This window comes from Sylvia atricapilla, chromosome 30 (genome assembly GCF_009819655.1).
Source record: "Sylvia atricapilla isolate bSylAtr1 chromosome 30, bSylAtr1.pri, whole genome shotgun sequence".
NCBI classification, from domain to species: Eukaryota; Metazoa; Chordata; class Aves; order Passeriformes; family Sylviidae; genus Sylvia; species Sylvia atricapilla.
This window is the reverse complement of record NC_089169.1, coordinates 1,642,818-1,667,239: the sequence shown is the minus strand read 5'-3', so window position 1 is coordinate 1,667,239 and position 24,422 is coordinate 1,642,818. Positions and strand designations below refer to the sequence as shown.

General features: G+C 60.2%; 3 protein-coding genes and 1 long non-coding RNA gene across 7 annotated transcripts; 1 reads left to right on the top strand and 3 right to left on the bottom strand.

Moving 5' to 3' along the window:
- Window positions 1–122: 122 nt before the first annotated feature.
- On the bottom strand, window positions 123–3,529 carry ECM1 (extracellular matrix protein 1). Its single transcript, XM_066337947.1, has 7 exons — window positions 3,278–3,529; window positions 2,659–2,723; window positions 2,014–2,312; window positions 1,408–1,767; window positions 739–959; window positions 424–511; window positions 123–347 (listed from the first exon to the last, which is right to left on the bottom strand). Exons 1-7 carry the CDS (start codon window positions 3,322–3,324, stop codon window positions 174–176), a joined length of 1,254 nt encoding a protein of 417 aa, XP_066194044.1. The 5' UTR covers window positions 3,325–3,529; the 3' UTR covers window positions 123–173.
- A 716-nt stretch (window positions 3,530–4,245) lies between these two features.
- Window positions 4,246–9,368, bottom strand: TARS2 (threonyl-tRNA synthetase 2, mitochondrial). Of its 3 annotated transcripts, XM_066337863.1 has the most exons (18): window positions 9,276–9,367; window positions 8,916–9,130; window positions 8,515–8,638; window positions 8,293–8,414; window positions 8,099–8,216; window positions 7,799–7,860; window positions 7,649–7,727; window positions 7,427–7,570; window positions 7,254–7,352; window positions 6,825–6,991; window positions 6,587–6,749; window positions 6,378–6,515; window positions 6,226–6,303; window positions 6,042–6,142; window positions 5,620–5,721; window positions 5,211–5,283; window positions 4,950–5,064; window positions 4,246–4,458 (listed from the first exon to the last, which is right to left on the bottom strand). In XM_066337863.1, the coding sequence occupies exons 1-18, from the start codon at window positions 9,330–9,332 to the stop codon at window positions 4,310–4,312; spliced, it is 2,106 nt and encodes a 701-aa protein (XP_066193960.1). In that variant the 5' UTR covers window positions 9,333–9,367; the 3' UTR covers window positions 4,246–4,309. The 3 variants fall into 3 exon arrangements, with proteins under 3 accessions (XP_066193960.1, XP_066193961.1, XP_066193959.1); XM_066337864.1 differs by lacking the exon at window positions 9,276–9,367 and having other exon boundaries at window positions 7,799–7,942; window positions 8,916–9,044; XM_066337862.1 differs by having other exon boundaries at window positions 7,799–7,942; window positions 8,099–8,638; window positions 9,276–9,368.
- Window positions 9,369–9,380: 12 nt separating this feature from the next.
- On the top strand, window positions 9,381–10,260 carry LOC136372962 (uncharacterized). The gene is made up of 2 exons (XR_010745553.1): window positions 9,381–9,657; window positions 10,063–10,260. It is a non-coding gene; the product is annotated as an uncharacterized lncRNA (long non-coding RNA).
- RPRD2 (regulation of nuclear pre-mRNA domain containing 2) lies at window positions 9,605–24,090 on the bottom strand. 2 transcript variants are annotated; one of them, XM_066337860.1, is made up of 11 exons: window positions 23,518–24,090; window positions 19,571–19,700; window positions 19,203–19,303; window positions 18,069–18,143; window positions 16,780–16,832; window positions 16,167–16,293; window positions 15,647–15,822; window positions 14,723–15,008; window positions 14,191–14,460; window positions 13,747–13,950; window positions 9,605–13,119 (listed from the first exon to the last, which is right to left on the bottom strand). In XM_066337860.1, exons 1-11 carry the CDS (start codon window positions 23,738–23,740, stop codon window positions 10,472–10,474), a joined length of 4,293 nt encoding a protein of 1,430 aa, XP_066193957.1. In that variant the 5' UTR covers window positions 23,741–24,090; the 3' UTR covers window positions 9,605–10,471. The 2 variants fall into 2 exon arrangements, with proteins under 2 accessions (XP_066193957.1, XP_066193958.1); XM_066337861.1 differs by lacking the exon at window positions 18,069–18,143.
- Window positions 24,091–24,422: the final 332 nt, after the last annotated feature.

Here is a 24,422-nt window from a genome sequence, read left to right as displayed (position 1 = left end):
CAACAGTGCAAACACCCCACCATCCACCCACACCCCGGCACACCCTGCAATGGGGGCCCCCGGAAACAATGGAGACAGCGAGGCGTAAGGAAGTCCCCCCCAAAGGAAAAAACAGGGAACACTCAGAGGTGACACCGCAGCATCTTTATTGTTCCCTCATGCTGTGGGGGGGTTCACTCCTCGTGGCCGAGGGGCGGGGGGGGCACGGCCGCCCCCAGGGTCACCTGGCTCAGGTAGGCGTTGTCGAAGCAGCGGCGCCGCTCGGGCTCCTCCCACGAGCAGCAGTCCTGGGGGTCCCGCCAGGCGTCCTGGGGGCTGGCACAGAGCGTGGCGATGCCCTGGGACAGCTGTGGGCAATGGGGACAGGGGGGTCAGGGTGGCTGTGGGGGTCCCCCAGCACCCGAGACCCCCTCGATCACTCACCTGTTCCTGGGCACAGACACCACGTTCCTGGGGGGGCAGCGGGCAGCACGCCGCCGTCATGGCCCCCAGCAGCTCCGGCACCGGCCGCCTGCAGACACGGACACGGACACGGACACGGGTGTGAACGCGGCACTCACCTCCAAGGGGGGTCTAAGGCCGGGGGTGAGCACTGCCGCGTCCCCTCCCTGAACGGGGCTCCTGAGCAATAGGGAGTCCCAGACCCCCCGGGATGGGGAAGGGGAATCCTGCAAAGCTGGGTCCCTCCTACAGGAGGGCCTGTGGTGTGCCCCCGGGGCCGTTCTGGGGGTCACCCACCTCTGTGTGAGGAGCCGTGTGGGGCCGCAGAGGGAGCGCAGCAGGGCCGGGCCGGGCCGGGCCAGGCTCACGTTGTGCAGCTCCCGGTCGTATTCAGGGTGCGGGGCGGCGGCGGCGAAGCAGCGGCCCCGGTCCTGGGGACCCCTGTGCTGGCAGCACCGGTGCTGCCCCGTCTTCACCTGTGACTCCTCCCGGCAGAACCGATTCAGCCCTTTCAGCCACTGCGGTGGAGAAACTGGGCTTAGGGGGGCGCCCGGACACGACCCCCCCTAACCCCTGAACACCTGGCTCACCCCTGGGACACTTCCGTCCCCTCCCCGGATGCCGGGGTCCCTCCCTGACACGTTCGTCACCTTCCCGGATACCTGGGAGCCTTCCCGGCCTCTGAGTGTCTGGGTCACGCTCCGGGCACATGGGGTCATTCCAGGGACACCGCGGCCCCTCCCCGGATGCCCGGGGCGCTCCCAAACACGTGGATCGCCTCCCCGGATACCAACCCAAACACCTTGGCAGTGCCAGCCCAAACACCTCGGTCCCTTTCCCGGATCCCTGCGCCCTCCCAGCCCTTCGACACCTGAAACCCTCCCAAACGCCCGGGGGTCCCCCGAGTCCTTCAGCACTGGGACCCTCCCTGCCCGCCTCGTGTCCCCGGCCCGTGTCCGCACTCACGGCGCCGTGGGCGCAGCTCAGGCTCTCGTTGCGGCAGCAGCGGCCGTACTCCCGCTCCAGGCGGACGCGCAGCCCGACGCGGGGCCCGGAGCGGGCGCCGGGGGGCCCGAGGCGCAGCGTCCGCAGCCCGCAGATGTTGCCCAGGTTTGAGGCCGTGGGCTCGCCGGGGGGAAAGGGGGGCTCGGTGACCAGGTCCCAGGCGACGTCGGGGTGCCAGGCGGGGGCGGGTTCCCAGGTGGGGGCCGGGGTCTCCCGGGTGAAGCAGTGGCGCCGCGCGGCCCCGTGCTGGCGGCAGCAGTGGAACTGCCGCGTCTTCACCCCGAACTCATCGGTGCAGAACCCGTCCAGCACGTCCTTCCACTGCGGGGCGGCGGGGACAGAGCCCCCTCGGTGTCACCCCGTGTCCTTCCCTGCACGGGGTCCCCCCGTTCCCCCTCCCGGTGTTGTCTCCCGCCCCACCCCGCGTTGTCCCCACCTTACACCCGCCCCAGTGTTTCCGTGTCTGCCCTCGCGGCAGTGTCCCCGTGTCCCTCACGGTGTCTCCCCGTGTCCCCACAGCCCCTCCCTTCGATGTCCCCTCGATGTCCCCGCGGTGTCCCCACTCACGGCGCGGCGGGCGCAGGGCAGGGGGCTGTGGTGGCGGCAGCAGGCGTTCATCCGGGGCCGCAGCGCGGCCAGCGCGGCCGCCTGACGGCGCAGGTGGGCGAAGGCGGTCGGGGGCAGCAGCAGCGGCGGCGGCAGCGTTGGGGGGTCGCGGCAGTGCCGGGTGACGGCGTCGCGCACGGGCCAGGCCGGGGGGAACCCGTCCAGGGCGCTGCCCCAGAGCGGGGGGCTGCGCGGAGGGCCCATGGCCCCCCCAACCAGGATGTCGGGGGGCACCTCCAGGTTCTCCTCCTGCTGCAGCACTGAAAAGGGGAGGGGGTGGGTGTCCCCCCTGCGCTGGTCCCCCTGCGCTTGTCCCTATGTGACCTCCTCTCCCCATTTGGTCCTTGTGTCCTTGTCCCACATTGGGGTGTCCCACTCCGGTGCCCAACCCTCGCTGTCTGTCCCCATGTCACTCCCACCCGGTGTCCCCACCATCCACGCCCCCCTTCTCCTGCATCACCATGTCCCCGTGTCCCTCCCTCCCCGAACCTGAGCCCCCGTGTCGCCTCCATCCATCCCCCCACCCACCAGCATCTCCCTGTCCCCAGTCCTGGGTGTCCCCCTCTGTCCCCCCACCCCCGGGGGTGTCCCCATCTCTCCCCTCACCTTGTTTGATGTTGGGGGGCGGCAGGTCCAGACTCTCCTGCTGCAGAGGCCACCGCTGGCCACCGCTGGCCACCGAGGCCACCGCTGTCACCGGAGGACACAGGGGGTCAGCAGGGTCACCCCCTCCATCCCCCCACCCATGGAACAGCAAACAGGGACCCCCCAGACCTGTGGGCTTGGAGCCCCAATAACGGGGAGGGAGCCCAGACGACCAGGAGGGGCCCCAGGTGCTTGTGGACACAGGCACCCACGAGTGGATGCAGGTGTTTGGGACAGGGACCTCCAGGCATTTGGGAGGGATCCAGGTGTGTGGGCAGTGGCCCGACATCCGGGGTGCGGAGCCCTGACAGGCGGGTGGGGCCCCAGGTGTCCGTGGAGATGTCCCGGGTCCCTGGGCAGGAGCCCAGGTGTCCCAGGTGGGACCCAGGAGCTCGGGAAGCAGATCCGAGTGGCTGGGGAAGGTACCCAGGAGCTCTGGCAGGGACCCTAAGCCTCTGTGGGGATCTCAGGTGTTTAGGAAGGGGATCCAGGTGTCCGGGGAGGGGACCCAGGAGTTCGGGAAGGGGCCCCAGGCTTTCGGGGGACCCCCGGCCGTGCAGGGGGCCCTGGGTGGGGCCACGGGGACTCACCGGCGGCGCTGAGGAGGAAGAGGCCGAAGGCCGCCATGGCGTCGGGAGCTGTAGGGTCACCGCCGGCTCCGCCGCCTTATGAAGGGCCGGGTCGGGCGTGGGGCCACATCCCGCGGGGCTGAGTCACGGCCTGACGTCGCGGCAGAGCCGGGAGGGGGACCCCGGGGGGACGGGGGCTGTGCCGCATTCTGCACCCCCAAACGGGGGCGGGCTGGTAACCCGGACCCCAGCCGGGCTGGGGACACCGCGGCGCCCCTTGTCCCCATCCTGGTAATCCTGTCCCCACCCTGGTGGCCCCAGATCCCCCTCTGGCGCCCCCCCACCACCAGCCCGGCCCCTACGTCACGGCAGGGGGAAGCGGTCAGACCACATTTTTGTGGGTTTTGCCCCGTTTTGGGGCCCCCGCCCACTGAGTCACCCCCGGTGCTGGGGGGGCTGGAGGGCCACCAAGAGAGGGACCCCCGGAGAGGGGGGATCACTCGGTTCATGTCCCCAGGGGTCACGGCCTTGGTCACCTATGGACAGGGGGATCCCGGGGCGGGGGGGCTCCTGTCCTATCCCGGGATAATCCAATCCCGCCCGGGGCTGAGCGCACACGCCCGGGCAGGTGTTTGGGGGGGGCGGGTGGAAACAGCCCCGGTGCCCCCCCGCCGATTGCCCAACGGAGTCTGCGGCTCCCTGACTCGGTGTTTGCTCAACCCCCCCACTTTCCCCCACGCGTGGGCGGGGGGAAATCCCGGCGGGAAGGACCCAGAAGTGCCGCAGGGAATTCGAGAATGGGAACGTGGGAACGGAAACCTGGGAATGAGAGCCCGGGAATCGGAACCCGGGAATGCCAAGCCGTGTGGTGCGTGTATACAGGTGTTTTGGGGGGTCCCCAGGGTCCTGCCCCCCCCCAGCACCGAGAGCTCCGTGAGGTGCCCCGAGCTGCCCCAGTCTCAGCTCCCACAACCTCCAGCACGTTTCCCAGCAGTTTATTGAGTTGGGGGGCTCCGGGCCCCCTGGGAAGGTGCAAAGGGTGGTCAGAAGCGCTGCTCGGCGTCGGGGACGCGGCTGTCCCTCAGCTCTCGCAGCCGCTGCAGCACCCGGGGCAGCTCCAGCTCCCCGAGCTGCCGGTTCTCCCGGGTCCGGACGCTGACGGTGCCGTGCTCCCGCTCCCGCCGCCCCACCACTGCGGGGACACGGCTGTCGGGGTGGGGCACGGGGTCCCCGGCCCGCACAGAAACCCCCCAAACACGGCACCCCCGGCTCTGAGCAGCGCCCACTGCCCCGGGGGGTCCAGGACAGGGATCCAGGAGTGTCTCGGGTGGGTCTCAGGACAGTCCCGGGGAGGTCCCAAAGGGGGTCTCAGAGTGGCCCTGGGTGGGGAGGTCCCTAAAACCCTCCTGGGGAGTTCCTGAGTGGATCTCAGGTGGGTCTCGAGTGGGGTGCTGGTGAATTCCCATGGGGAGACTGAGCTCCTGGAATTCCAGGGCGTGTCTCAGGAGGGGCTTCAGCAGATTATTCCTGAGGGGATCTCCTAGGGGTCCTGGGGGGCTCCCAGGGGATGGTCTCAGCTTTTCTCCCCAGTTGCACCCAGGATGGGGATGGGGGTGTCCATCCAGTCCCAGGGGGGTCCTGGGGGGGGGTCCTGGTGGTCTGTGGGCCACGCCCCACCCTTACCCAGCTGAAAGTTGTAGTGGGCGAGTTGGGCCCGGCGGATCTTCCGTCCCAGGGTGGTCCCGGGGTCCCCGTCCAGGTCGGCCAGGAGGCCCCCCCTCCTCAGCACTGCCTGCACCTGTACCCCCAAGTGTCAGTGGGGCACTAGGGGGCACAGGGGCAGGGGGACATGGAGGTATGGTGTGAGGGGTTTGGGGGGGGTCACAGGGGATGGGAGTACATGATGGGGGTCCTGGGGGAGCACAGGGGGGGTCACATACTCACCTCCCGGGCGTAGTCCTCGACCTCAGTGGTCTGTGGGATGACCATGGCCTGCAGTGGGGACAGCCAGAACGGCCTGGGGGGCACCAGGGGTCACTGGGGGTCACTGGGGAGCATGGGGAGCACAGGGGGGAACACACAAGGAGGGGGTGCCCCAAGGGCTGCAGGGGTGACCCTAGGATGGAGGTGCCCCAAAGATGGAGGTATCTCAGGCATCCAGAGTATCCTGGGGATTGAGTGTCCCCAAAACTGGGGAGTGGCTGTCCCAAGATGTGGCACCCTGGGACAGAGGTGACACGGGGGATGAGGGGGGCCCAGACAACTGGGGGTGTTTCTGAGAACTGGGGGCGTCCCTGGGGGCTGTCTGAAGGACTGGGGGTGAGGTGTGGGGTGATTTGGGGACTGCCCTCACCATCGGCCGCCGCAGCTCTCGGCCAGCACAGCCACCATGCGCTCCACGGAGCCCAGCACGGCGCGATGGACCAGCACCGGCCGCGCCGGGCCCCCGCTCGGGCTGGGGGGAAACGGGGGTCAGGGGACCCTTGCCCCAGTCCCAACACCCCCCAGATTCCCAATTCCGCCTTCCCCATCCCAGTCCGGACACTCCTCAGTCCCATGTCTGCCCCCCCAAATCCTGACCCCTCCAAGCGCCATTTCTGTCCCTCCCCCCAATCCTGAGCCCCCTCCCAACCCCCAGTTCTACCCTCCCAATCCTGACATTCCTCAATCCTAATCCTGCTCCCTCAGCCCCAATCCTGATTCCTCCACAAGAATCCTGAGCTCCAGCCCAATCCTGGCCCCCACAAATCCCCAGTCCTGCCCCCCTCCCAACACCTGGCATATTCCAGCTCGAATCTCTCAGGCATCTGGAAATCCAGCTGGATGGTGCCGCACTGATGGTGCCGCCCCAAAGCATCCTGGATCTGGATATCGATCTGTTGGGAATAAACGGGAGGGGAGGCTCCAGAAGGGTCCTGGTTTGCCCCTTCAGGGATCCCCCCTCCCCAAAATGTCTCACCTTGGGCCCATAAAAAGCGCCGTCGCCCGGACTCAGCTCCCAGGGCTGCCCAAAATTCCGCAGGCTCTGCTCCAACTGCTGCAGGGGCAGGTTGGGAGGGTCAGGGGGGGCACAGTGAAGGTAGGACAAGGACACAGGGGGCATGATCCAACCTGCTCAGCACGATCCCAAGTTTTGGGGTCCCCCAGGAATCCATCGGGCCGGGTGGCCAGGGCCAGGCGGAAGGAAAAGCCCAGGACAGCATAAACAGTCCGGATGAAATCCAGGGAGGAATCAATCTCGCTCTCCAGCTGGGAAAGGGGTGTCAGGGGTGCCAGTGATAGACTCTAGGGGCACAGGGAGGGGTCAGGGGGACAGACACCTGCTCCAGGGTGCAGAAAATGTGGGCATCATCCTGCTGGAAGCGCCGGACCCGCGTCAGCCCTGTCAGGGTCCCGGGGGGCTCGTTACGGTGCAGGACCCCAAAATCTGCCAGGCGCAGGGGCAGCTCCCGCCAGGAACGCGGCCGATGGGCGAACATCAGGCTGAGAACAGACAGACAGACAGACAGACAGCGTCCCCAGGAGCACCCCCAGGCACCCCAGGGCCACCGGACTCACCAGTGGGCCGGGCAGTTCATGGGTTTGAGGGAGAGGTTCTCAGGGGTGGCAGGGACGGAGAAGATGTTGGGGCTGTAGTGCTGCCAGTGCCCCGAGAGCTCCCAGAGCTGGGGGCTGAACAGGTTGGGGGTCACCACCTCGCTGAAGCCTCTTGCCCGGTACTCGCTCTGCAGGGACAGGGACAGGGACAGGGACAGGGACAGGGACAGGGACAGGGCAGGACATCAGCTCAGCCCTACAGCATTGGCCATGGGGGGCTGGAAGGGGAGAGAGCTGTGGCTATCAGGGCATGGCAGGAACTGGGGGGGCAACTGTGTGCAAGGGATGGGGTGCAGAGAAGGGAGAGGGGTCCGGGTGTGAGGGGATGGGGTGCAGTGGGGACTGGGGCATGTGGTGACAGGGACATGATGGGGTCAGGGAATGCCGCACCCGGATAAACTCCACGAGGGTGTTGTAGACGTGAGCGCCACGGGGCAGGAAGAAGCAGCTGCCAGGGCTGAACTTGTGGAAGAAGAAGAGCTCCTGATCCTGCAGCAGGGAAAGCGTTGCTGGGGGGATCCCCATGGCTGTGAGGGACCCCCCCAGCCCCTGCCAGGCCTCACCTTCCCGATGCGGCGGTGGTCCCGCTGAGCCGCCTCGTCCTGTGCCCGCTCCCACTGCTCCAGGTCCTGGGGGCTTGGGAAAGCCACAGCGGCCACACGCTGCAGTGACTGACCCCCAGCCCCGCCCCACAGCGCGGCCGAGCTCTGTGGGCACAGGGGGACATCAGTGGGGCCAGACACCGGGGGCCACACCCGGCACCGGGGGCCACACCCGACACCCACCGTGAGCACACGCAGGGCTCCAATCAGCCCCGTGTGCCGGAGCAGGGGCCCGCGGCAGAGCTGCAGCAGGGGGCCGCACCTGGAGGATGAACAGACAGATGTGGGGACAGCTGTGGTGACCCACGGCACCCCCGTGTCCCCTGTGCTCACCTATAGACCGTGGCCATAGGGGAGGTCACCTCCTCGAGCTGCTGCAGCTGGAAGGTGTTGTGCTGAGGAGGGACAACAGTGAGGTGGGTGGTGGTGGGCTCGGTGACATTAGAGGGGTGACACCGAGGGGGAAGTGACGCTGTGCTGGGGTGAAGGACCAAGGCGGTGACAGCGGTACAGGTTACACTAAGGGGGGGTGACACTGGTCCCGATGAGCATCACCCTGGCTGATGATCCCAACCAGTAGGGTCCCAGTGTCCCCAGGCTGGCGATGGGGACACTCTGGGGACAGGGTCGCACCTGGAGCAGCTCAGCCAGCTGCTGGCGGGTGGCCTCCAGGCGCTCGAAGCGGTGCCGGGCACGGGCAAATGTGGCACAGGCCTCCTCCAGCGCCGGCAGCTCCGCACTCTGCACCGTCCTGGGGGCACGGGACGTGCTGGGGACACCCAGGGGACACCCCGGGCACCCCGTGGCACACGTGTGCCTCGCCCTACCTGCTGCCCATGTGCACGTCGCAGAAAAATCCGTCCTCGGTGGCCCGAGTGCTGCAAAGCGTCGCCCCGAAAAACTCCTCTGCCACCGCCCCCAGGACGCAGGCGCTGGAGCGCCAGAAAGCCTGGAGGGACACGGGGACACAGAGGACACAGGGGACACAGGGGACGGGGGCTGTGAGAGGAGCAGGGCATGGGATCGGCAGCCCAGGGCCCCGGGCTCACCTCCCGCCCCTCAGGCGTGGAGAAGTCGAGCAGCTCCAAGTCAGTGTCACATTCCAGTGGCCGGTCCAAGTCCTGGAGAGTCCCATTCACCCGGGCCACCAGCGCCGCCTCGGCCAGGCCAGCCCTGCAGGGACACCAGGGACCCGTGGAGATACTGCGGGGACCCCATAAACCCTGTGGGAAGCTTCTGGGGACCATGGGGACACAGCAGGGGCCCCAGGAAACTTGTGAGAATCATAGGGACATTGTGGCGACGCCCTAAACCTCGTGGGGACTCTGTGGGGATCACGGGGGCACCATGCGGACATTGCAGACCTTGTGGGGACACCCTGAGGGGCCCGGAACCTTGACAGGACACTGCGGGGACCCTGGGGACACCCCGGGAACCCCTTGGGCCGTACCCGAGCTCCGTGGCCACCTGGAAGGGGGTGGTTTGCAGGGCCCGGCCGGGCAGGCGGCGCCCGCCGGGCAGCGCGATGCGGATCGGAGTCCCCGGAGGGAGGCGGCCGCCGCCGGCCCCATCCCCGGGCCCGTCCCCGGGCCCGTCCCGCTGCTCCGCCGCCGCCGCCCGCAGCCGCTGGAAGAGCCGGAGGCGCTCGGGGTCCGGCCCGGACACCTGGGGACGGGGACCAGCAGGGAGTCACCGGGTCGCCCTCGGTGCCACGCGGCCAGCGGCGCTTAGGGACCGGAGGGAGGGGACAGGGGCGGCGCGGGGGTCCCCCCGGGGCGGTGGATGGGGGTCCCGGGGGTCCCGAGCGCACCCGGTGTCGCCGCGGGGCTCCCGCCAGCAGCAGCCGCCAAGCGGCACGCGCGGACATGGCCGAGGCTCCGCCCCTTCCGCCGCCGCCGCCGGAAGCGGGGACACGAGCGGGGCGGGGTCACCCCGCGCTCCTCCAGCCCCGCCTCCCCCGGCCGAGGCCGCGTTGGACTCGCCCGCCCGGGCGGAGCGCCGCAGCCCGGACGGAACCATGGAGGGGGTGGGGGGGAGGAAGCCGCAGGGAGCAAGGGCTCGGCCCGGGGGTCGTGGCTGGGGCTCCCCCCAGACCAGGGGTGTCCGGAGCGCACGCGAGAAAGAACGGACCCGCCAACGGCTGGTTTGGTACTTTTTATGCAGATCCTGAAGCCCACACCGGTATCAAACAGGTACGATGGAGGCAACTAAAAACCAACAAAAAATAATTAAAATAAATCAAGTTAAAATCCCAACTTCATATAAAAGCCGCGGGGCGGCCCTGGGTGTGGCGGGGGACCGTTCTGAGCCCCCCGCCGGGCTCCGGCTGCGTGTGGTGAACGATCCCAGAGGGAATTAAAAAGTGATTGCTATATACACACACGTAGAAAGTCAACAGTGATCCCGGGGGAAAAACAAAACAAAACAAAAAATCAAAAGATCCCCAAATTAACCCAAACCCAACCGACAGTCTTCTCAAGCAGGGGGAACAGGCTTGGGCCTTCTTGCTGCCAGAGTCCCCTGTCCCATGGAGCTCCAAGGTGGGTTCGGGTGGGTTCCTTGACCCTTTTTTTGCCTTGTTTTGGTGCTTTTGGCAGACAGGAGGAAGAAGGGGGTCTCCCCCTCCCTGCAGCAGCAATTTGGGGATCGGCTGGAAACCAACACCCCAACACCACTCAGCGCTCCTCTCGAAGCTTTCAGAGTTTTTCCTTTTTTTTAATTTTTTTTTCTTTAACTTTTTCAACTACTACTGAAGGTTTTATTTAACAGCAACGTGGCTTCTTCTCGTTAAAACATTGGTTTGTGTCTGTTTTCTTGTCTCACCCAATGCTGGGGGTAGAACCAACCAAAAAGTACAGAACATTTAATTTAGGAGAAGGTTACAGGGGTCTCGAGGGGAAAAGAAAAAAAAAATGAAAAAGAAAAAAAAAAGAAAAAAAATTAAAGAAAACAGAAGGAAAAAAAAAAAAAAAAAAAATGGGCAGCCCCGGGAGCTCGGCAGCCGCTTCAGTACCGGGGAGGAAAGAAGGGGCGCTTAGGGGTGAAGAAGGGGGCCCCTCCCCTGCCGAAGGGTGGCCGCGGCCGCTTCAGGCTCTGGAAGGGGTCTCTGCCGCCGAAGGGCTCCCGCGGGCGGAACTCGGCGCGGGGCGTGCGGAGCAGCACGGAGCCGCGGCCGCCGGGGTCCCGGTGTCCCGGGGGGCCCAGCCCACGTGCGGCCCCCAGCTGCTCCCGGGGCAGGGGCCCGGGCCCCGCGGGGTCTCGCGAGCGGGGCAGGGGGTCCCGCGGCTGCGCCCCCCCGAAGTGCTCCTTCAGTGTCCCTTGCATCGTACCGTGCTCCTTGGGGAAGGCGCCGGCGCCGTGCTCCAGGGGCGGTGGCGCGGGGAAGGGGACCCCGCCGTGCTCCCCGGCCGGCGGTGGCTGCGCTGGAAAGGGGACCCCGGCGTGCTCCCCGGGCACCGGGGGCGGCGGGGGCGTGGGGAACGGGACCCCCGCGTGCTCCACCGAGGGGGGCGGGGGGACGCCGTGGGGCAGCGGCAGAGGCGCAGGCGTTTCCTTGGAGAAGGGGTTGGCGTGATCCACCGACGGCATGCGGGGAGGGACCGAGTGATCCCTCGGGAAGAGGCTGCCGTGGTCCTTGGTGGGCGCGGGCGGGGGCACGGCGGGTGGCCCCACCGTATCCCGCGGGAAGGGGTTCCCGTGCTCCAGGGGAGGCGGTGCGATGGGCGGCGGCGGCAGGTGGTGCTCGAAGGCGGAGCTGAAGTTGTTCGTTCGGAAGTTGTTGACGCTCTCCGGGAAGGGTGGCACGTGCTCCTTGTAGGGTGTCGAGAAGCCGCCCAGGCCGGGCAGCTCCGAGGAGCCCGAGGGCCCGTTGTCAAAGGCGCTCCCGCCGCTGCTCAGCTCGAACCAGCCCGCCCGGCTCCCCTCGCGCCCGTGGCCCCGGCTGCCCTTGCCCAGCACCCGGATGGACTCCACAGTCTGGATCGGCTCCCCCGACATGCCCCGGCTCGAGGCGTTGTGGTAGCCCAGCGTCTCTATGGGGGCCCCCTTCTCTTCGGTGCTGTCGGGCAGGTCCAGGCAGGAGGAGGAGACGCGGGTCTCGATGCGGTAGTGCTCCTCTGGCGGTTGCGGCTCACCCTTCACAGCCCCGGACAAGCTCCCCACCTCACCGGAGCTGCTTTTGGGAATCTGCCCAAAATGCTTCTCCTCAGAGGGCTTCCGGGAAGCATTTTTGAGCATGTTCTTGAACTCGATGGTGGAGGTGGCAGAGATGGAGGAACCCAGAGGTTTGTCCCCGCCCGCCGCGGGTGCTCGGCTGGCGGGGCTGGGGAGGGCGTTTTGGGGAGAGAAGATCGAGCGATGGGGAAGAGCATGGGGCGAGTCCGAGTATTGCTTCTGCGGGAGGCCGGGTTTGGGCAGGGTGCTGTGGTTGGAGTCCGGCGTGAAGAACACATCGTTCTTGCTGGGCGACGGGGACCCGTCCGAGGCAGAGTCCTTCCCCCTGCGGCCGTAGCTCCCAAACATCCCTGGGGATGAGGCCAGCGGGTCGCAGCTGTCGCTCTGATCCAGGATAGACCTCATGGCCGGGGGGAAGGATGGCTTCACGCCAAACTCCTGCGACCGCTGCCCGTAGCTGGACAGCACCGGCTGGTACTCAGCAGAATCTGGGAGTTTACTCGATTTCAGGATAGACTTGACTGGCTTCTTCTCCAGGTTCAGCATGGCCGAGGGCGGTGGCCCGGAGTAGTCAAAGTCACGGTAATCCTCATCTTCTTGGAAAGATGTATCTGGGTAAAACTTCTCCTGGGAGGAGTCCATCAAGGAGGAGGGCATCTCCCTGCTGTCTGCAGGCGGCTTGTACAGGCTGGCTGGGGACTCTCTGCCAAGGCTGAAGGGCCGGTAGCCGTGAACAGAACTGGGAAGTTCTTGGGAATATCCATCATCCCGGCCCTGCAGAGGCGACCTGGTACTGCTGGGAGTTGAAGAACCGGGGCTCATGATTTTCGACAGCAGGGAGATCGTGTCAACGCTGCTCGACGTTGGCTTGTCCATCATCTCATCCTGGGTGGGAGTTCCACTGCGCTCGTCACGCACTGGTGTCCCGTCCACATTGTCCATGGAAGTGCTGGTGGGACCACGCTGGAAGTCAGAGGTGTGACTCTCTGTTGCCATGCTGGACCCCAAGCTGCTGAGAATGGGAATATTCAAGTTCAGGCCACTGAAGCCAGGATTTCCCTTCAGGAAATTGTGTATCTTCATTTCCAAGCTGGGAGAAGGGGGTTCTGACTCCAGCTTGGCTTTTGAAATTTCGGAGGACTGACCCAGTGAGGTTTCTGTTGGCAAAAGGGAGGAAGGACTGGTAGGGTGAGAACTGGAAAATCCCAGGGAATTAGTTGGTGGCTTAAAACCAGAGCTTGACAGTGCTGGGGTATGTCCAACGGGAGCCTTATTGACTGATGTGGAGGAAACCTCTGCCGTGGTTGAGTTTGGAGAATAACCAAAACTTTTGGCTATAAAAGACTGTGGATTGGAAGGAACACTCCTCCCCTTCATGCACGGCACAGTCGTGTTGGCTGGCGACGCTGAGGTGCTCTGTGAGGCAGGTTCTCCCGACTGAACTGTGTTTCCAGCCACGCTCTGCAGCAAGGACGACAGCCCTGGAAAACAGAACTGCAGCATCAGCTACTGAGGGCAGAGGCAAATCACCCCAAGCCACTGCCATGGGAAAGGCTCCTATATTTGCACTGCAGACACTGTTCCTTTACACCCCTCAGTCTCCACAAAGAGGACTGGATTTTGCTACACTGACATTAGCACCCAGTGAGGTGCAACCTTCCGTCTGAGGCTTGGATTGATCTACAAATGTAAATTACACCATTGAGTCAGTTGGGTAAGAACTCATCCTGGTCTGCAGCCAGGACTGAGAAACCCTGCCCTGCTGGCCAGGTAACCCTGGCAAGCTGCCAGAGTGGGAGCAGAACCTCTGGGCAGCTTTCTGCACACAGGAAACAGAGACCTCTTGGTCTCCTGTCCTGTTCAGGGGATGTTTCAGATACGTGCACTTGGGCCACAGCACAAGCAGGAAGTACAGGGAGTGACAGATCTCACTGGTCCGTGACACCTGTGCTACCTGAGAAAGAACATCCACACGTGCCAGAGACGTAAAACATTCCAATGAAGTTTTTCTTCCTCTGTTCTCACTTTAGGACAAGCAGAGCAGCACGTTTCAGCACGGCCACTGCCCTGAGACACTGCCAGCCCTCCTCCAACACCCACCCCAGTACCTTGCAGCGCTGGCGCCGTCTGAGTCTGGGTTTTGGAGAGAGCTGACAAAATGCTTTCCGGAGTTATCTCAACTTTGGAGAGAATATTTGCTAATGGATTCGAAGGAGCAGAGGTGGTTCCCAGGACAGGAGTCTTCAGGCCACTGGTGAGAGCTGTGGGGCTGGTCGGCGTCCCTGGCGAAGGTCTCGAAGCAGGACTCACACCTGGGGCAGGAGCAGACACCACTCACCTGCGCTGCTCTGGCAACGCATGTGCTTTTGACTCAGCTTTCCCACAGCCACAATGAAGCACGAGCAAGGAGAGGCTCAGGAACTGACACCATGTGCCAGAGACTGAACCAGACCTCTGAGAGCAGTAACTCACTCACGTTTGAGAAATTAAAAGCTTTAAAAGATCACCCAGCTCCATTAGTCCTGGTACCCACAGCCCGGCTCAGCACCCACCTGTGCTCTTCATCACCGATGTCAAACTGCTCAGGATGGAGCTGATCTTGGCCAGGTCCACGTTGGCCAGGTTGGGTAAGGCGAGTGTCGGTGCCAGGGGGATGGGAGCTGTGCTCACCACCTTCGGAGCCGGGGGCGTTGGAGGGGCTGGGGCTGGCGTCGCCACTGTCCCCGAGGCTGTGGCAGCTGCAGCAGCTGATGGCACCACTTTGGGGACACTCTCGGTCTTGGTGGGGGCTGGAGCAGCCTGTTTGTCCTTCCTCTCCTCCACTGCAATGGAGAGGGGGGAACAAGAGCAGAAAGGTCACTCAATCCCCCCAAACAGTCTCAGGGAACATCAGTTCTGATTCCCACAGATGTAAAAACACCTTGGATAAAGTGTCTTGGGAGATGGAAATCATGACAGTGGGACTGGGACTTCCCTGCCAGGAGATTCAAACCCAACAGCCATAGGCTTTGTGCCTCCTCCACATCCCAAATGAGGCTGGAAATGACTGGTTTGTCCTATAATTCCCACAGGACAATTGCCTACCAATGATTTTAGACGTATCGTCCTCCACATCAGAGAGCTCCATGTCTTCCACATCCCGATTATCTGTGGCAGGCTCTGGAGAAACCATCTTACGGCCTCCAGCTGCTGGAGACCGGGTGCTGTTCTCCTCCCCCATCCCCTGGAAAGGGGACTCGGAGCCTGTTGGAGATGGAGCATCCATGCTGGGAGAAGGGACAGGAGACTCCTCGGGATCAGGAAGAGTTGCTTTCAGCTGGTCCAGCTTTTTCTTCAGATTGCTCACTCGGTTAGCAAATGTTTTATAGGCCTAAGGAAGGAAGGACACTGGACTGGGGATATTTCATGCCTCAGTCACTTCCTTAAGGAAGCAACACAGTCTGAGAAAACCAATTCCAAATCCCTGGATCCTGCTGTGCTAAGAACCTGACTTCTCCATGGGACTCACAGGGCAACAGCCACTAAAAGTGGAGAGGATAAAACCTTTATCCACTTGTTTCATCCACTGACTTGGAACAATTTTCATAACCTCCCCTTAATTTTAAGAAATGCATTCTGCCCATTTGAGGCTTTTGGTAGGGTCTGGAGGGTGTTGGTTGTTTTTATTATACTTTACTACCGTCCTTTCTTTGCTCATCTAGCTCTTACATAAATCCCAAGTTTCCAGAATTTAGGATTTGTAACACTAACTGTAATTTTGCCCTGTTTAAGAATCCAGAGGGGATCCAACATTCCAGCAACACACACAAACTGAGCTTCCAACTGCTGGATTTTGAGAGCATATCCTTGTCTTGCCATTCTGCTCTCTTTGAAAACCACCCTTACACCAATCCCACAAACTTTTTAATTCGGAAATAGAGAGATGAGGCATTTTCCAGCCTGGAGGTGTCCAGTGAACACAGGCAGATGCTGTTCCACCTGTGGAGGATCCAGAAAAGGCACACTTACATTTGCCACCACCTTGACTTCTTTGTACTGTGCCTCGTAGAATATCCCAGCGTTTTCCAGGGCCTCGGTGAGCGACGGCCCGTTCTTCACTTGCTTGTCCAAGCCATTGACAAATTCCTCCAGCTTTGAACTTGCTTCTTCAAACTCCTTGGAGAACTTCTTCCCTCCTGTTTTATCTGCAGGGAGATGAACACCATGGAAATGAGCTGCCACGTGCCAAAGCACAGAAGTGTGGCCTCAATGGCAGCACCCAGGATACAGGGACAGTAGAGCTGCACACTCCCAGACCACCCAGGTCATCCACTTGGATCTGGCAAGAAGGAGGCCTGGTTGCTGGCAGAGTGTTGGTTTTCAGACAGTCATTTGCTTGATCTGAGATCTGCACCTGATAGTTTCCATAGAAATTCAAACTAACCAAGATTTTTGGCTCCTGACTGCTGGTTCTTAACCCCACTCTGAAATTCTGGCATTTCCCATTTTGACAGCTCCCACACCACCTTTGGTGCCCTCGGGGCTTTACCTTTCAAGCACTTGAGTGTCTCAGTGCTGCAGACATCCACCCTCATAGTGGAAAGCTGCTTCTCCTTCAGCTCTATCTGATCTTCCGAGCGCTTGTACAACAGCAATTCATCAATGAGGGATTGGGGCTGGAAAAAGGCAAACAGGAAAAGCCTCCTTATCACATTCCAGGGCAGAGAAGCCCTGCCTCCTCTCTGTTTCAGACTGCTCCCAAGCAAGAGCTAACCCAGGAACCATGTGGATCCCAGGATTTCTAATCTCAAATCTCACAATGAGCAAACCTGGGCTCAGGCAGGAGCTGCAATTTCACAAATCTCTCGGTTAAGAACAGGGACAAGTCTTTTTTATTTACTCCCCATTTCACTCTACAGGTGCCTGTGCATTTCATGAACGTCCCACTCTGTCAGGGGACTGAATTTAGACCAATTTCTTGCCACCAACTCTTCAGCCACCCCAAACTCCTCTTCACAAGGATGTCCTGAGCCTGCCCAGACCCCACCCCATGGGTGCCACAACCTCCACGTCACAGGTGGCTCTTGGGCCTAGGGTCACCCCACATGCAAACCCCCAATGTGGGGGTCAGTGCCATAGGTCACTTCCATGCACAGACTTACTCGGAATTCGGCAACAATCTTGGACTTCAGAGCAGCTTTTGGGTTGGTGGAGGCTGTGGGGAAAAAGGAAAATTGTGAAGAAATTAAGGAACCGTATCCTGATGGAAAGTCAGTCACAAAAGGCAGCCGAATAAAAGATATTTTTAGATAACTTTATGTGTTACCCATCACATCCTCCCCTCCATGCATGTGTCCCTCAGTGCTCCGGGCTCCTGGCAGCTCATGGGGACATGGACACACACAGCTGGACTGGAACCGAGCTCAACAAGTGACACTGCTGCTTTTTAACACGCTCTGAGCATTTCCTGGGCACACCTCTTCCTCAGGAAGACAAGTCTCTGCAATGGTTCATCTAAGAGCCTTCTCCAAGGAGTCACACCTCTCTACGAGGAAGGGAATGTTATTCCCAAAGTGCCAGACCTGGAGCTGACATGGAGCCCAGGTTTCCTGTGGGCAGGGTCTCCCTTGGGCACTTCCTAGGTCTGACCATGCTCAGAGCTTGAACAACTGTCACACCTGGTTACAGGGTGGGGGAATGAGTCCTGCTGGCAAGAGACTGAATCCATCAGATTCTGGAGTAAACAGGAGAAAAAGGAAAGAAGAAACGAGCTGATGAGAAGCAAAGCACTAAACCCTCCATCCATGCTGGACACAGCCCAGTTCTGTCTGGAAAAACAGCTTCTGGTATTAAGCCCAGTAATAAACACTCCCCAACGCTTTTAACCTGATGTCACCCTGTGCCACTCATACACCTGATGTCCCATGGTCATACCTGATGTCCCACACGTCACACCTGACATCTCACCACCTCTGTGGAGACCACTCAGGGTGTTGGTGCAAAATGAGATCGTTAAGGTCACTCTGTTATAACACATTCTCTCCTGCTGGTCTGGGTTCTGGACTGTTGGACTGTCACATCCTGTCCCTGAACTCCCAGCTCCAGGTTCCTCCTCCCAGCCCAGCCTGCTGGGGGCAGGAGTGTTCCTGAGCATGAAAGGAATGTCCATCTCCTGCTCCTCTCTGTCTTCTCTCCATCTCTGACCAGTCTAGGAGCAGTTTCCAAGAGGTTCCACCAGCTCTTTCCTCTCCTGTCCACAGCCTCTGCTCTCATATCCTATTTGTGCCTCACTACTTTTCTTTACAAAATTGTTTTCTATCAACATCTCCTTGGTGTGCACATCTTGGGGCCCTTCTGAGCCTGCAGGCTCAGCCCATGCTGGGCTCAGCCCTTCTGCTCCTCGAGCAGCCAATTTCTGCATTAGTGCACAGAGTTCACAGTGGTTCCTTACTTTGTGATTTCTTCCACGGCTTATTCGGTTTGTTCAGAGACTCTTTCAGCTGCTTCTGAGTTTTGAAAGTGGTACCTGGAAAACATTTCATTTTTGGCAGTCTGGCATTATGGGATTCCTGTCAAAATCTGGTTTTTGGTGCCATACAGTTGCACGGTGAAAGAGTGAACAGAAATTTGTTTTAAAATACCTCGACCAACTTCCTTAGAGGAGCTGCTGGATGCCCAAGAGAACCTCAGTTTACTCAGGAATGCAGCAACCTGGGGGTGGTCTGCCATTTTTAAATCAAGTTTCTGTTTGCCCTTACACTAAGGCAGTTCAAAAATTACAGTAAAAAGGGAAAACACAAAGAAATCTAAAAATGAAACTCTTTAGGGAGGCTGTAATGGAATCAGCATTGAACAGACAAGTGCTGCCCATTGGGAAAGCAGCCACAATACCTGATTTACCTGAAACCTCACAGACCTGTTTTCAAGGTACAGAATTCAGTGATTTCAGAGGAAAAGCACAAATGTCACTTCTCAGCATGCAACACCCAGCTCAAGCCTGTCCTTGTGCCACAGCCCGACCCGAGACACCACGTTCCCCCTGCTGTGATGGCCACCAACCATCAGACCACACCTGAGGGCTTCCTGAGCACCTTCAGCTCTTCAATGTGTGAGTAAAGCCAAAACCTGGACTGATTTCCTTCAAGTACTGCACTGCTAATTCCTGGTTTTAACCAACTTTGCGTGTTTCTTCTCTAAGGACTTGAGGACTCTTCACCCTCCAGCTTTGCTTGTGCTTCTTCCTACCCCACAAATATGAGCAACCTATCACTGAAGAGGACTTGGAGGTAGAGCCAGAGCACCCTGGTCAGGACGTGTAGGACCATTTCAGCCTCGTGTTCTGTTTGCTCTCAGCTGGAGCAGTTCCAGCTCACGTGAAAGAATTCACAGCTGCCTTAAGAAAGGTACAAAAGAGGTGAAGCAGGAGAATCCAGCGCTGCTCACGTCCCCACACCTGGCTACGTTACAGCCTGTGCCAGGTGCAAATGCCCCTCATTCCCCTCAGTGACCCCAGACTATTTCTACAACTTCAGTGAGCTCACGTGGCAGTTTGTAAGGTGAGAAATGCAAAGGGTAAGTAACTTACTCAGTGCTTCTTTCAGTGCCAAAATGGTTTCCTCAGGGTACACATTTCTGTCCTCCCAGATTTTGAAGATTCTTTCGATGGATTTGGAAACGGATGGATCCCTGGAAGAGAAGAGTTCTTCACCCTGACTGCAGGACATTGGTGCGAGGCTTCCTTGGCTCCACAGGATAATTTGACCCAAACCACCCCCCTGCACAAATTAAAACCCAGCTCATGCCTGCTCTGGCCCACTCTGCAAACACACGGCTGTTCCAACAGAATCCTTTAAGTTCTGCTGATTATTCTAGAGAATTTGAGATGTCAGAAGAAAAAAAATCCCCCTTTTTGAGACACTCAGCCTCCCAACAGCCCATTAGTTCATTACTCACTTCACTAACGAAGCAGCCTCAGGAAGCACCTCTGCAAAGGTGTCCCGAAAGACAATGGCATTTTTCCTCTTGCAGTTCTGTATGACATCATTGGCCAAGTAAAAAAGGTTCAGCCGATGAGGAAAAGCAGCTGAGGACAAAAGAAAATTTAGAGTCAGCATCACACAGAAGCACCACAACAGCCACACCTTGACCCCAATACTTCAGTGCTGCTTTCAGCAAAGTTTCAGAGTTTCCAAGGTCCAGCAGGCAAACCCTGGGGACTAGAGAGGACATCTTCCATTTACAAATGACTTTCAGACTCCCCCAGCTGTGCTTGCTCCTCTGACCCTGCTCATGTTCAAAAGCTCCAAACTGAGTTACTTCATCAAACCCCTTCCTTGGAGGGGTAAACTTGGGAAGCTCATCCACATGCTAATGAACCTAATGAGCTCCTTCACTTCACTAAAGGGCATTCCCAAGGATTAAACTAGAGGAGCAGTGCCAAGAGATGGTGTTACTCCACATGCCCCTGTGTTGTCACCTCTCACCTGCCTGTGTCACCCCCGGCTGCAGCCAGAATCAGATTTTATCTATAGATTCTTCAGTTCTCTATCCTGCTTCATTTTCCAGTTGTCCCTCCATTGGTAGAGCCACTTCCCACAGCATGGCTGCACCTTGTAGCTCTCCTGGTCTCCAGTATTCCTCTCAGGAAGCTCAACATCCTTCCTGGTCCAGAGCCCTGGGTGAGAGCTCACCCCTCACTCACAACCTGAAGAAGCTCCCAGCAGAAACATTTCACCCATGCTGCCCTCCCAGCATCAGGGCGAGTTCACAACTGAACACAGGCTCAAAAGGAAGATCCTGCACAGAAGATCCTCCTCTGAGTGGAAGCAGAGCTGAGGACACAAGAAAAGGCTTAGCTCAGATGGGTCCTCAAATCCCCATGGGTCGATGTGCTTAAGCCTCCCTGAGCCCCTGCCAGCAGCACCAGTTCTCCTGGCACTGCGCCCTTGAGCATCACCCCAGACTCAAGCAAGAGAAGGGCACAGGGACAGAACCCTCGGGAAGTTCCTGCTCCTGAAGCCCTGTCCTGACACTGTCCCTGCTCCAGGACACACAGCAAAGGCCTGAGAGCCAAGCCAGGAGTCACTGCCAGCAGCTGCTCACCCCCACCCTGCATGGAGCCCCAGCTCCCACATCCCAGGACAAGCTTTTATCCCTAACCCTGCTCCTCTGGCCACTGCCACCTCTCAGAGCCCCAGCTCCCACATCCCAGGACAAGCTTTTCCAGCACAGACTCAGTGAGCCAAGGACTTATGACCAGAACCTGTTGCTCACAACCTGTGCCCTGAACATGCTGACAGGGCAAGCTGAGGTGGGTTTTCTGGAGCACAGAGTGCACTGCTGTGCCCAGAGGGCTGGGAATTCAACTGCAGCCAGCTTTCCTCAAAACACCAGCCTCGATAATCTCTCAGATCATCATCCCATTGGAATGGGGCTTCTGTGATTTAGTAAAACCCAGTGCTCAAAGTGCCAATTCTCCTGCTGCTCGCCGGATGTTCCCTCCATCCCAGAGACATTTCACCAGCAGAGAGCAGTGATTCCAGATCTTAATAACGTAAAATAGGTTTCAAAGAACTATAAAGCTTTGACTGAAACGATCCAGCATCTCCACAGCAGAAAGAAATCCGGAGCGGGGCTCCAGCCTGATGCTGGTGACACAAAGCACCACTCACCCAGAGCAAAGTCAGAGCCACAGGTTATAAACCAAGATACACCATACAGGAGGGAAGATCCATAATGGGTCCATAGGAAGGCTATGATCCTCAAAGAAAACCAAATGTCTCTGGATCCAAGATGCAACAGGCTGTATCCAATGGGTGAATGGCTCCTCTCAGCTTAAACCAGCGAGGAAATGTGGGCAAACAAGAAACTTCCGAGCTGAGCCCACCCAAGCCCTGCCACCTGCTCCAAACCAGGCACAATGGCACCAACAAAAATGGCATTTCAGAGCCTACAGATAGCTCAAGTTTAACTCACACCTAAACACTGACCAAACCCTCCTGCAGGGACACTCAGATTCCCACCAGGAGCTTCCCAAAGGTGAAGATACAGAAGAATGTCCTTGCAGGAACATTCCTGGCTGTGACCAGCGTGGCTTGGAAGCAAGACACCAAACCAACAACACGTCAAATACCAGCACCCCTGTTTTTTCCTGAAAGGATGCAATTCTGTGCCCCAGGAGGGCCAGCCCCACCACATTCCCCCTTGCCAAGAGCTCCCTGGGAAGAGCAGGTTTGATGTGTTCATAGGAGCTTTGGAGTTAAAACATTTAAACATTCAGAAAGGAACCCAGAGCCACCTGCACTTGCTATGGGACCACCACTGAGCTCCTCTGGCTGGGACAGGGACTTCCCACAGCATGACAACTGTGAGGTCCTTGGGGAGAGGATGAAGTGTACAACGAAGGTAAAAGCAGGGGGGAAAAAAATGGAAGCAGGGAGTAACCAAAACACCAGTGGTCAGGGCACGGCAGCTGTTGTCAGGGATTGGTTGAGTAGGATAAGATGGTTAAGGAGGGACCTGGATAAAAGGAGAGGTGTGGAGGAGAGATCCTCACAAGGGCTGTGAAGGGAAACCTTGAAAGAATCCCACAAAATCCAACAAGAATTCCAGGCTGGTGCCAAGGGCTCAGGGCAGGAGCCAACAGCCAGCTGCAGACGGGTGCTGGGGCAGAAACAGGGCATCAAGGACCTGCAGGTGGGAACAGTTCAATGGCTTTTGATGAGCTTGGGAAGGGTGAAGGAGTGATGGAAGAACACTGAGGGTCTCGATAACAGCCAGGACACTGTGAGACAGCCACATCCAGAGGAGCTGGCACATCCCAAGGAAAGATGGGCTGGATTTTCTTCAGGGGGCATGTGCTTGGAGCAGAAGGGGAAGAGCCCCAAGGATGATGCCACAGTGCCAAGGGGTGTCCAAGGGAGGAGGATGTCCAAAAGAGGTGGCAGTGACAGCAAGGCAGGACCTAGGCTACTTCCTCCAAGGTTCACACCTTCCTCAAGGAATTCCATGGAGTACAAACAAAACAGATCAAACTTAGGGGAAAGAAGATCTTCTGCATTCTGCAGTAGTGCCTTGATAGAGAAACCAAACTCTCCCAAATTTTCCAAAAGGTTCAGCACACAACAGATCAACACTTTGGGGTGGGAATGTTATGTCCACGTTCCTCCCAAGCAAAGCTTCCTTGAACTCTTACAAGAAGAGTCAAACCTTCCCACAGCAGCAGAGACAACACTGCTGTGCTGAGCATCCTGCCAACACCAACCTTCTCCCTCCAGGTCAGGGACACATCCTGATGAGCACTGCAAATCCCAGCACTGGCACCCAGACTGTCTGTGCCCACCCCCAGCTGCTCTGGCCAGGCAGGGCACAGAAACAGACCCTGGTCCTTGAGCCCCCAAAGAGCTGCTTTGGGACATCATGGATTCTGGAGGACAAAGGTGCCACCACCGAGGTGCAGGCAAGCACGCTGTGTTCCTCCAAGCATGACAAGGTGATGCACACGGAACAAGAGGGAACGTTTTCTAAGTAAAAGGGACAGATTTAGATTAGGTGTCAGGAAGGAATTCTTCCCTGTTAGGGTGTTAAGGCCCTGGCACAGGTAGCCCAGAGCAACAGTGGCTTCCCTACCTCTGGAAGTGTCCAAGGCCGGGCTCGGAACAACCTGGTCTAGTGGAAGGTGTCCGTGCCCATGGCAGGGGTTGGGACTGGAAGCTTTAAAGTGCTTTCCAACTCAAGCCTGTCTACGAGGATAACCCGACCCTGCGTGGCGGCCGCCTACACCGGCCGGTTCCCGAGCGCTCGGTGCGGGCTCGCCCCCGGCGGCGAGGCCGAAGCCTCCGGCGCGGCCGCGCTCGCTGCGCCCCGTTCTGCCCCCGGCCGCCCCCCGGGCCCGCACTCACAGCGGCGCAGCCACTTCATCCAGTGGTACACGATGGTGCTGTGGTGCCGCTTGTTCTCCAGGCACCACGAGGAGAGGCCCTGGATCGACTCCATCGTGTTGGTCACCGCCTGCAGCTTCCTGTCGAGCGAGGCCTCGAGCGCGCCGGCCGCGGACGAGGCGGCGGCGGCCGAGGAAGAGGAGGACGAGGAGGCCCGGCCGCCGCCTCCGCCGCCCGCCGCCATCTTCCCGCGCTGCTCGCGGCCGGGCCGCGCGGGGGGCGGCGGGGCGGCGCCTCACGGGGCGGCGGGGCCCGGGAGCGGGGCCGGGCGGCGGGCACGGCCCGGGGGATCGAGGGGGCGCGGGGGGTGCTCGGGCGGTGCCAGAGGCGGCGGGAGGCGGTCCCCGCCGGGGAGAATCGCTCGGCCCGGGCGGTGCCAAAGGCGGTCCCGGCCCGGAGGGATCACGGGGGCCCCGGGAGCGCCCGGGTGGTGCCGGAGGCGGCGCCGGCCCGAGGCGGTGCCGGTACCGGAGGCGGTCACGGCCCGGCCCCCCCCGCGCGCGCCGCCCGCCCCCCCGCCGCCATTTTGTGACTCCCGCACACGGGCGGGACGCGCACGCGCACGCCCCGCCCCCGCCGCGCCTGCGCGCGCGCCCGCCCCGCCCGCAAGATGGCGGCGCCCCCCAACTGTTTGCTCCCCCCCCGTTCCCGGCCGTGAGGGAGGCGGAGAGCGCGGGCACGGCGCGGGCATGAAAACGGTGTTTATGCCGCGAATCCCGGAATCACTGAGGTTGGAAAAGACTTCTGAGTCCAACCTGTGACCTTGTCCCAGAGCACTGTGTGCCACTTCCAGTCGTTCTTGGACAGAGCCAGGGATGGGGATTCGAAGAAAACCCCCCGAAATCAAACCTGGACCTCCCCCAGCA

Excerpts from the sequence above, each read along its gene's own strand:
- ECM1 (XM_066337947.1), bottom strand. The coding sequence starts at position 3,324 with ATGGCGGCCTTCGGCCTCTTCCTCCTCAGCGCCGCCGGTGAGTCCCC. Across the intron at positions 2,313-2,658 it reads GCCCCCCAACATCAAACAAG|TGCTGCAGCAGGAGGAGAAC; the intron begins GTGAGGGGAGAG and ends TCCCCTTTTCAG. Across the intron at positions 1,768-2,013 it reads TGCCCTGCGCCCGCCGCGCC|TGGAAGGACGTGCTGGACGG; the intron begins GTGAGTGGGGAC and ends GCCGCCCCGCAG.
- TARS2 (XM_066337862.1), bottom strand. The coding sequence starts at position 9,332 with ATGTCCGCGCGTGCCGCTTGGCGGCTGCTGCTGGCGGGAGCCCCGCGG. Across the intron at positions 6,750-6,824 it reads ATGAACTGCCCGGCCCACTG|CCTGATGTTCGCCCATCGGC; the intron begins GTGAGTCCGGTG and ends GTCTGTTCTCAG. Across the intron at positions 4,459-4,949 it reads CCACTACAACTTTCAGCTGG|TGGTGGGGCGGCGGGAGCGG; the intron begins GTAAGGGTGGGG and ends GTGTCCCCGCAG.
- RPRD2 (XM_066337860.1), bottom strand. The coding sequence starts at position 23,740 with ATGGCGGCGGGCGGCGGAGGCGGCGGCCGGGCCTCCTCGTCCTCCTCT. Across the intron at positions 14,461-14,722 it reads CGATACGTCTAAAATCATTG|TGGAGGAGAGGAAGGACAAA; the intron begins GTAGGCAATTGT and ends TCTCCATTGCAG. Across the intron at positions 13,120-13,746 it reads GACGGCGCCAGCGCTGCAAG|GGCTGTCGTCCTTGCTGCAG; the intron begins GTACTGGGGTGG and ends TCTGTTTTCCAG.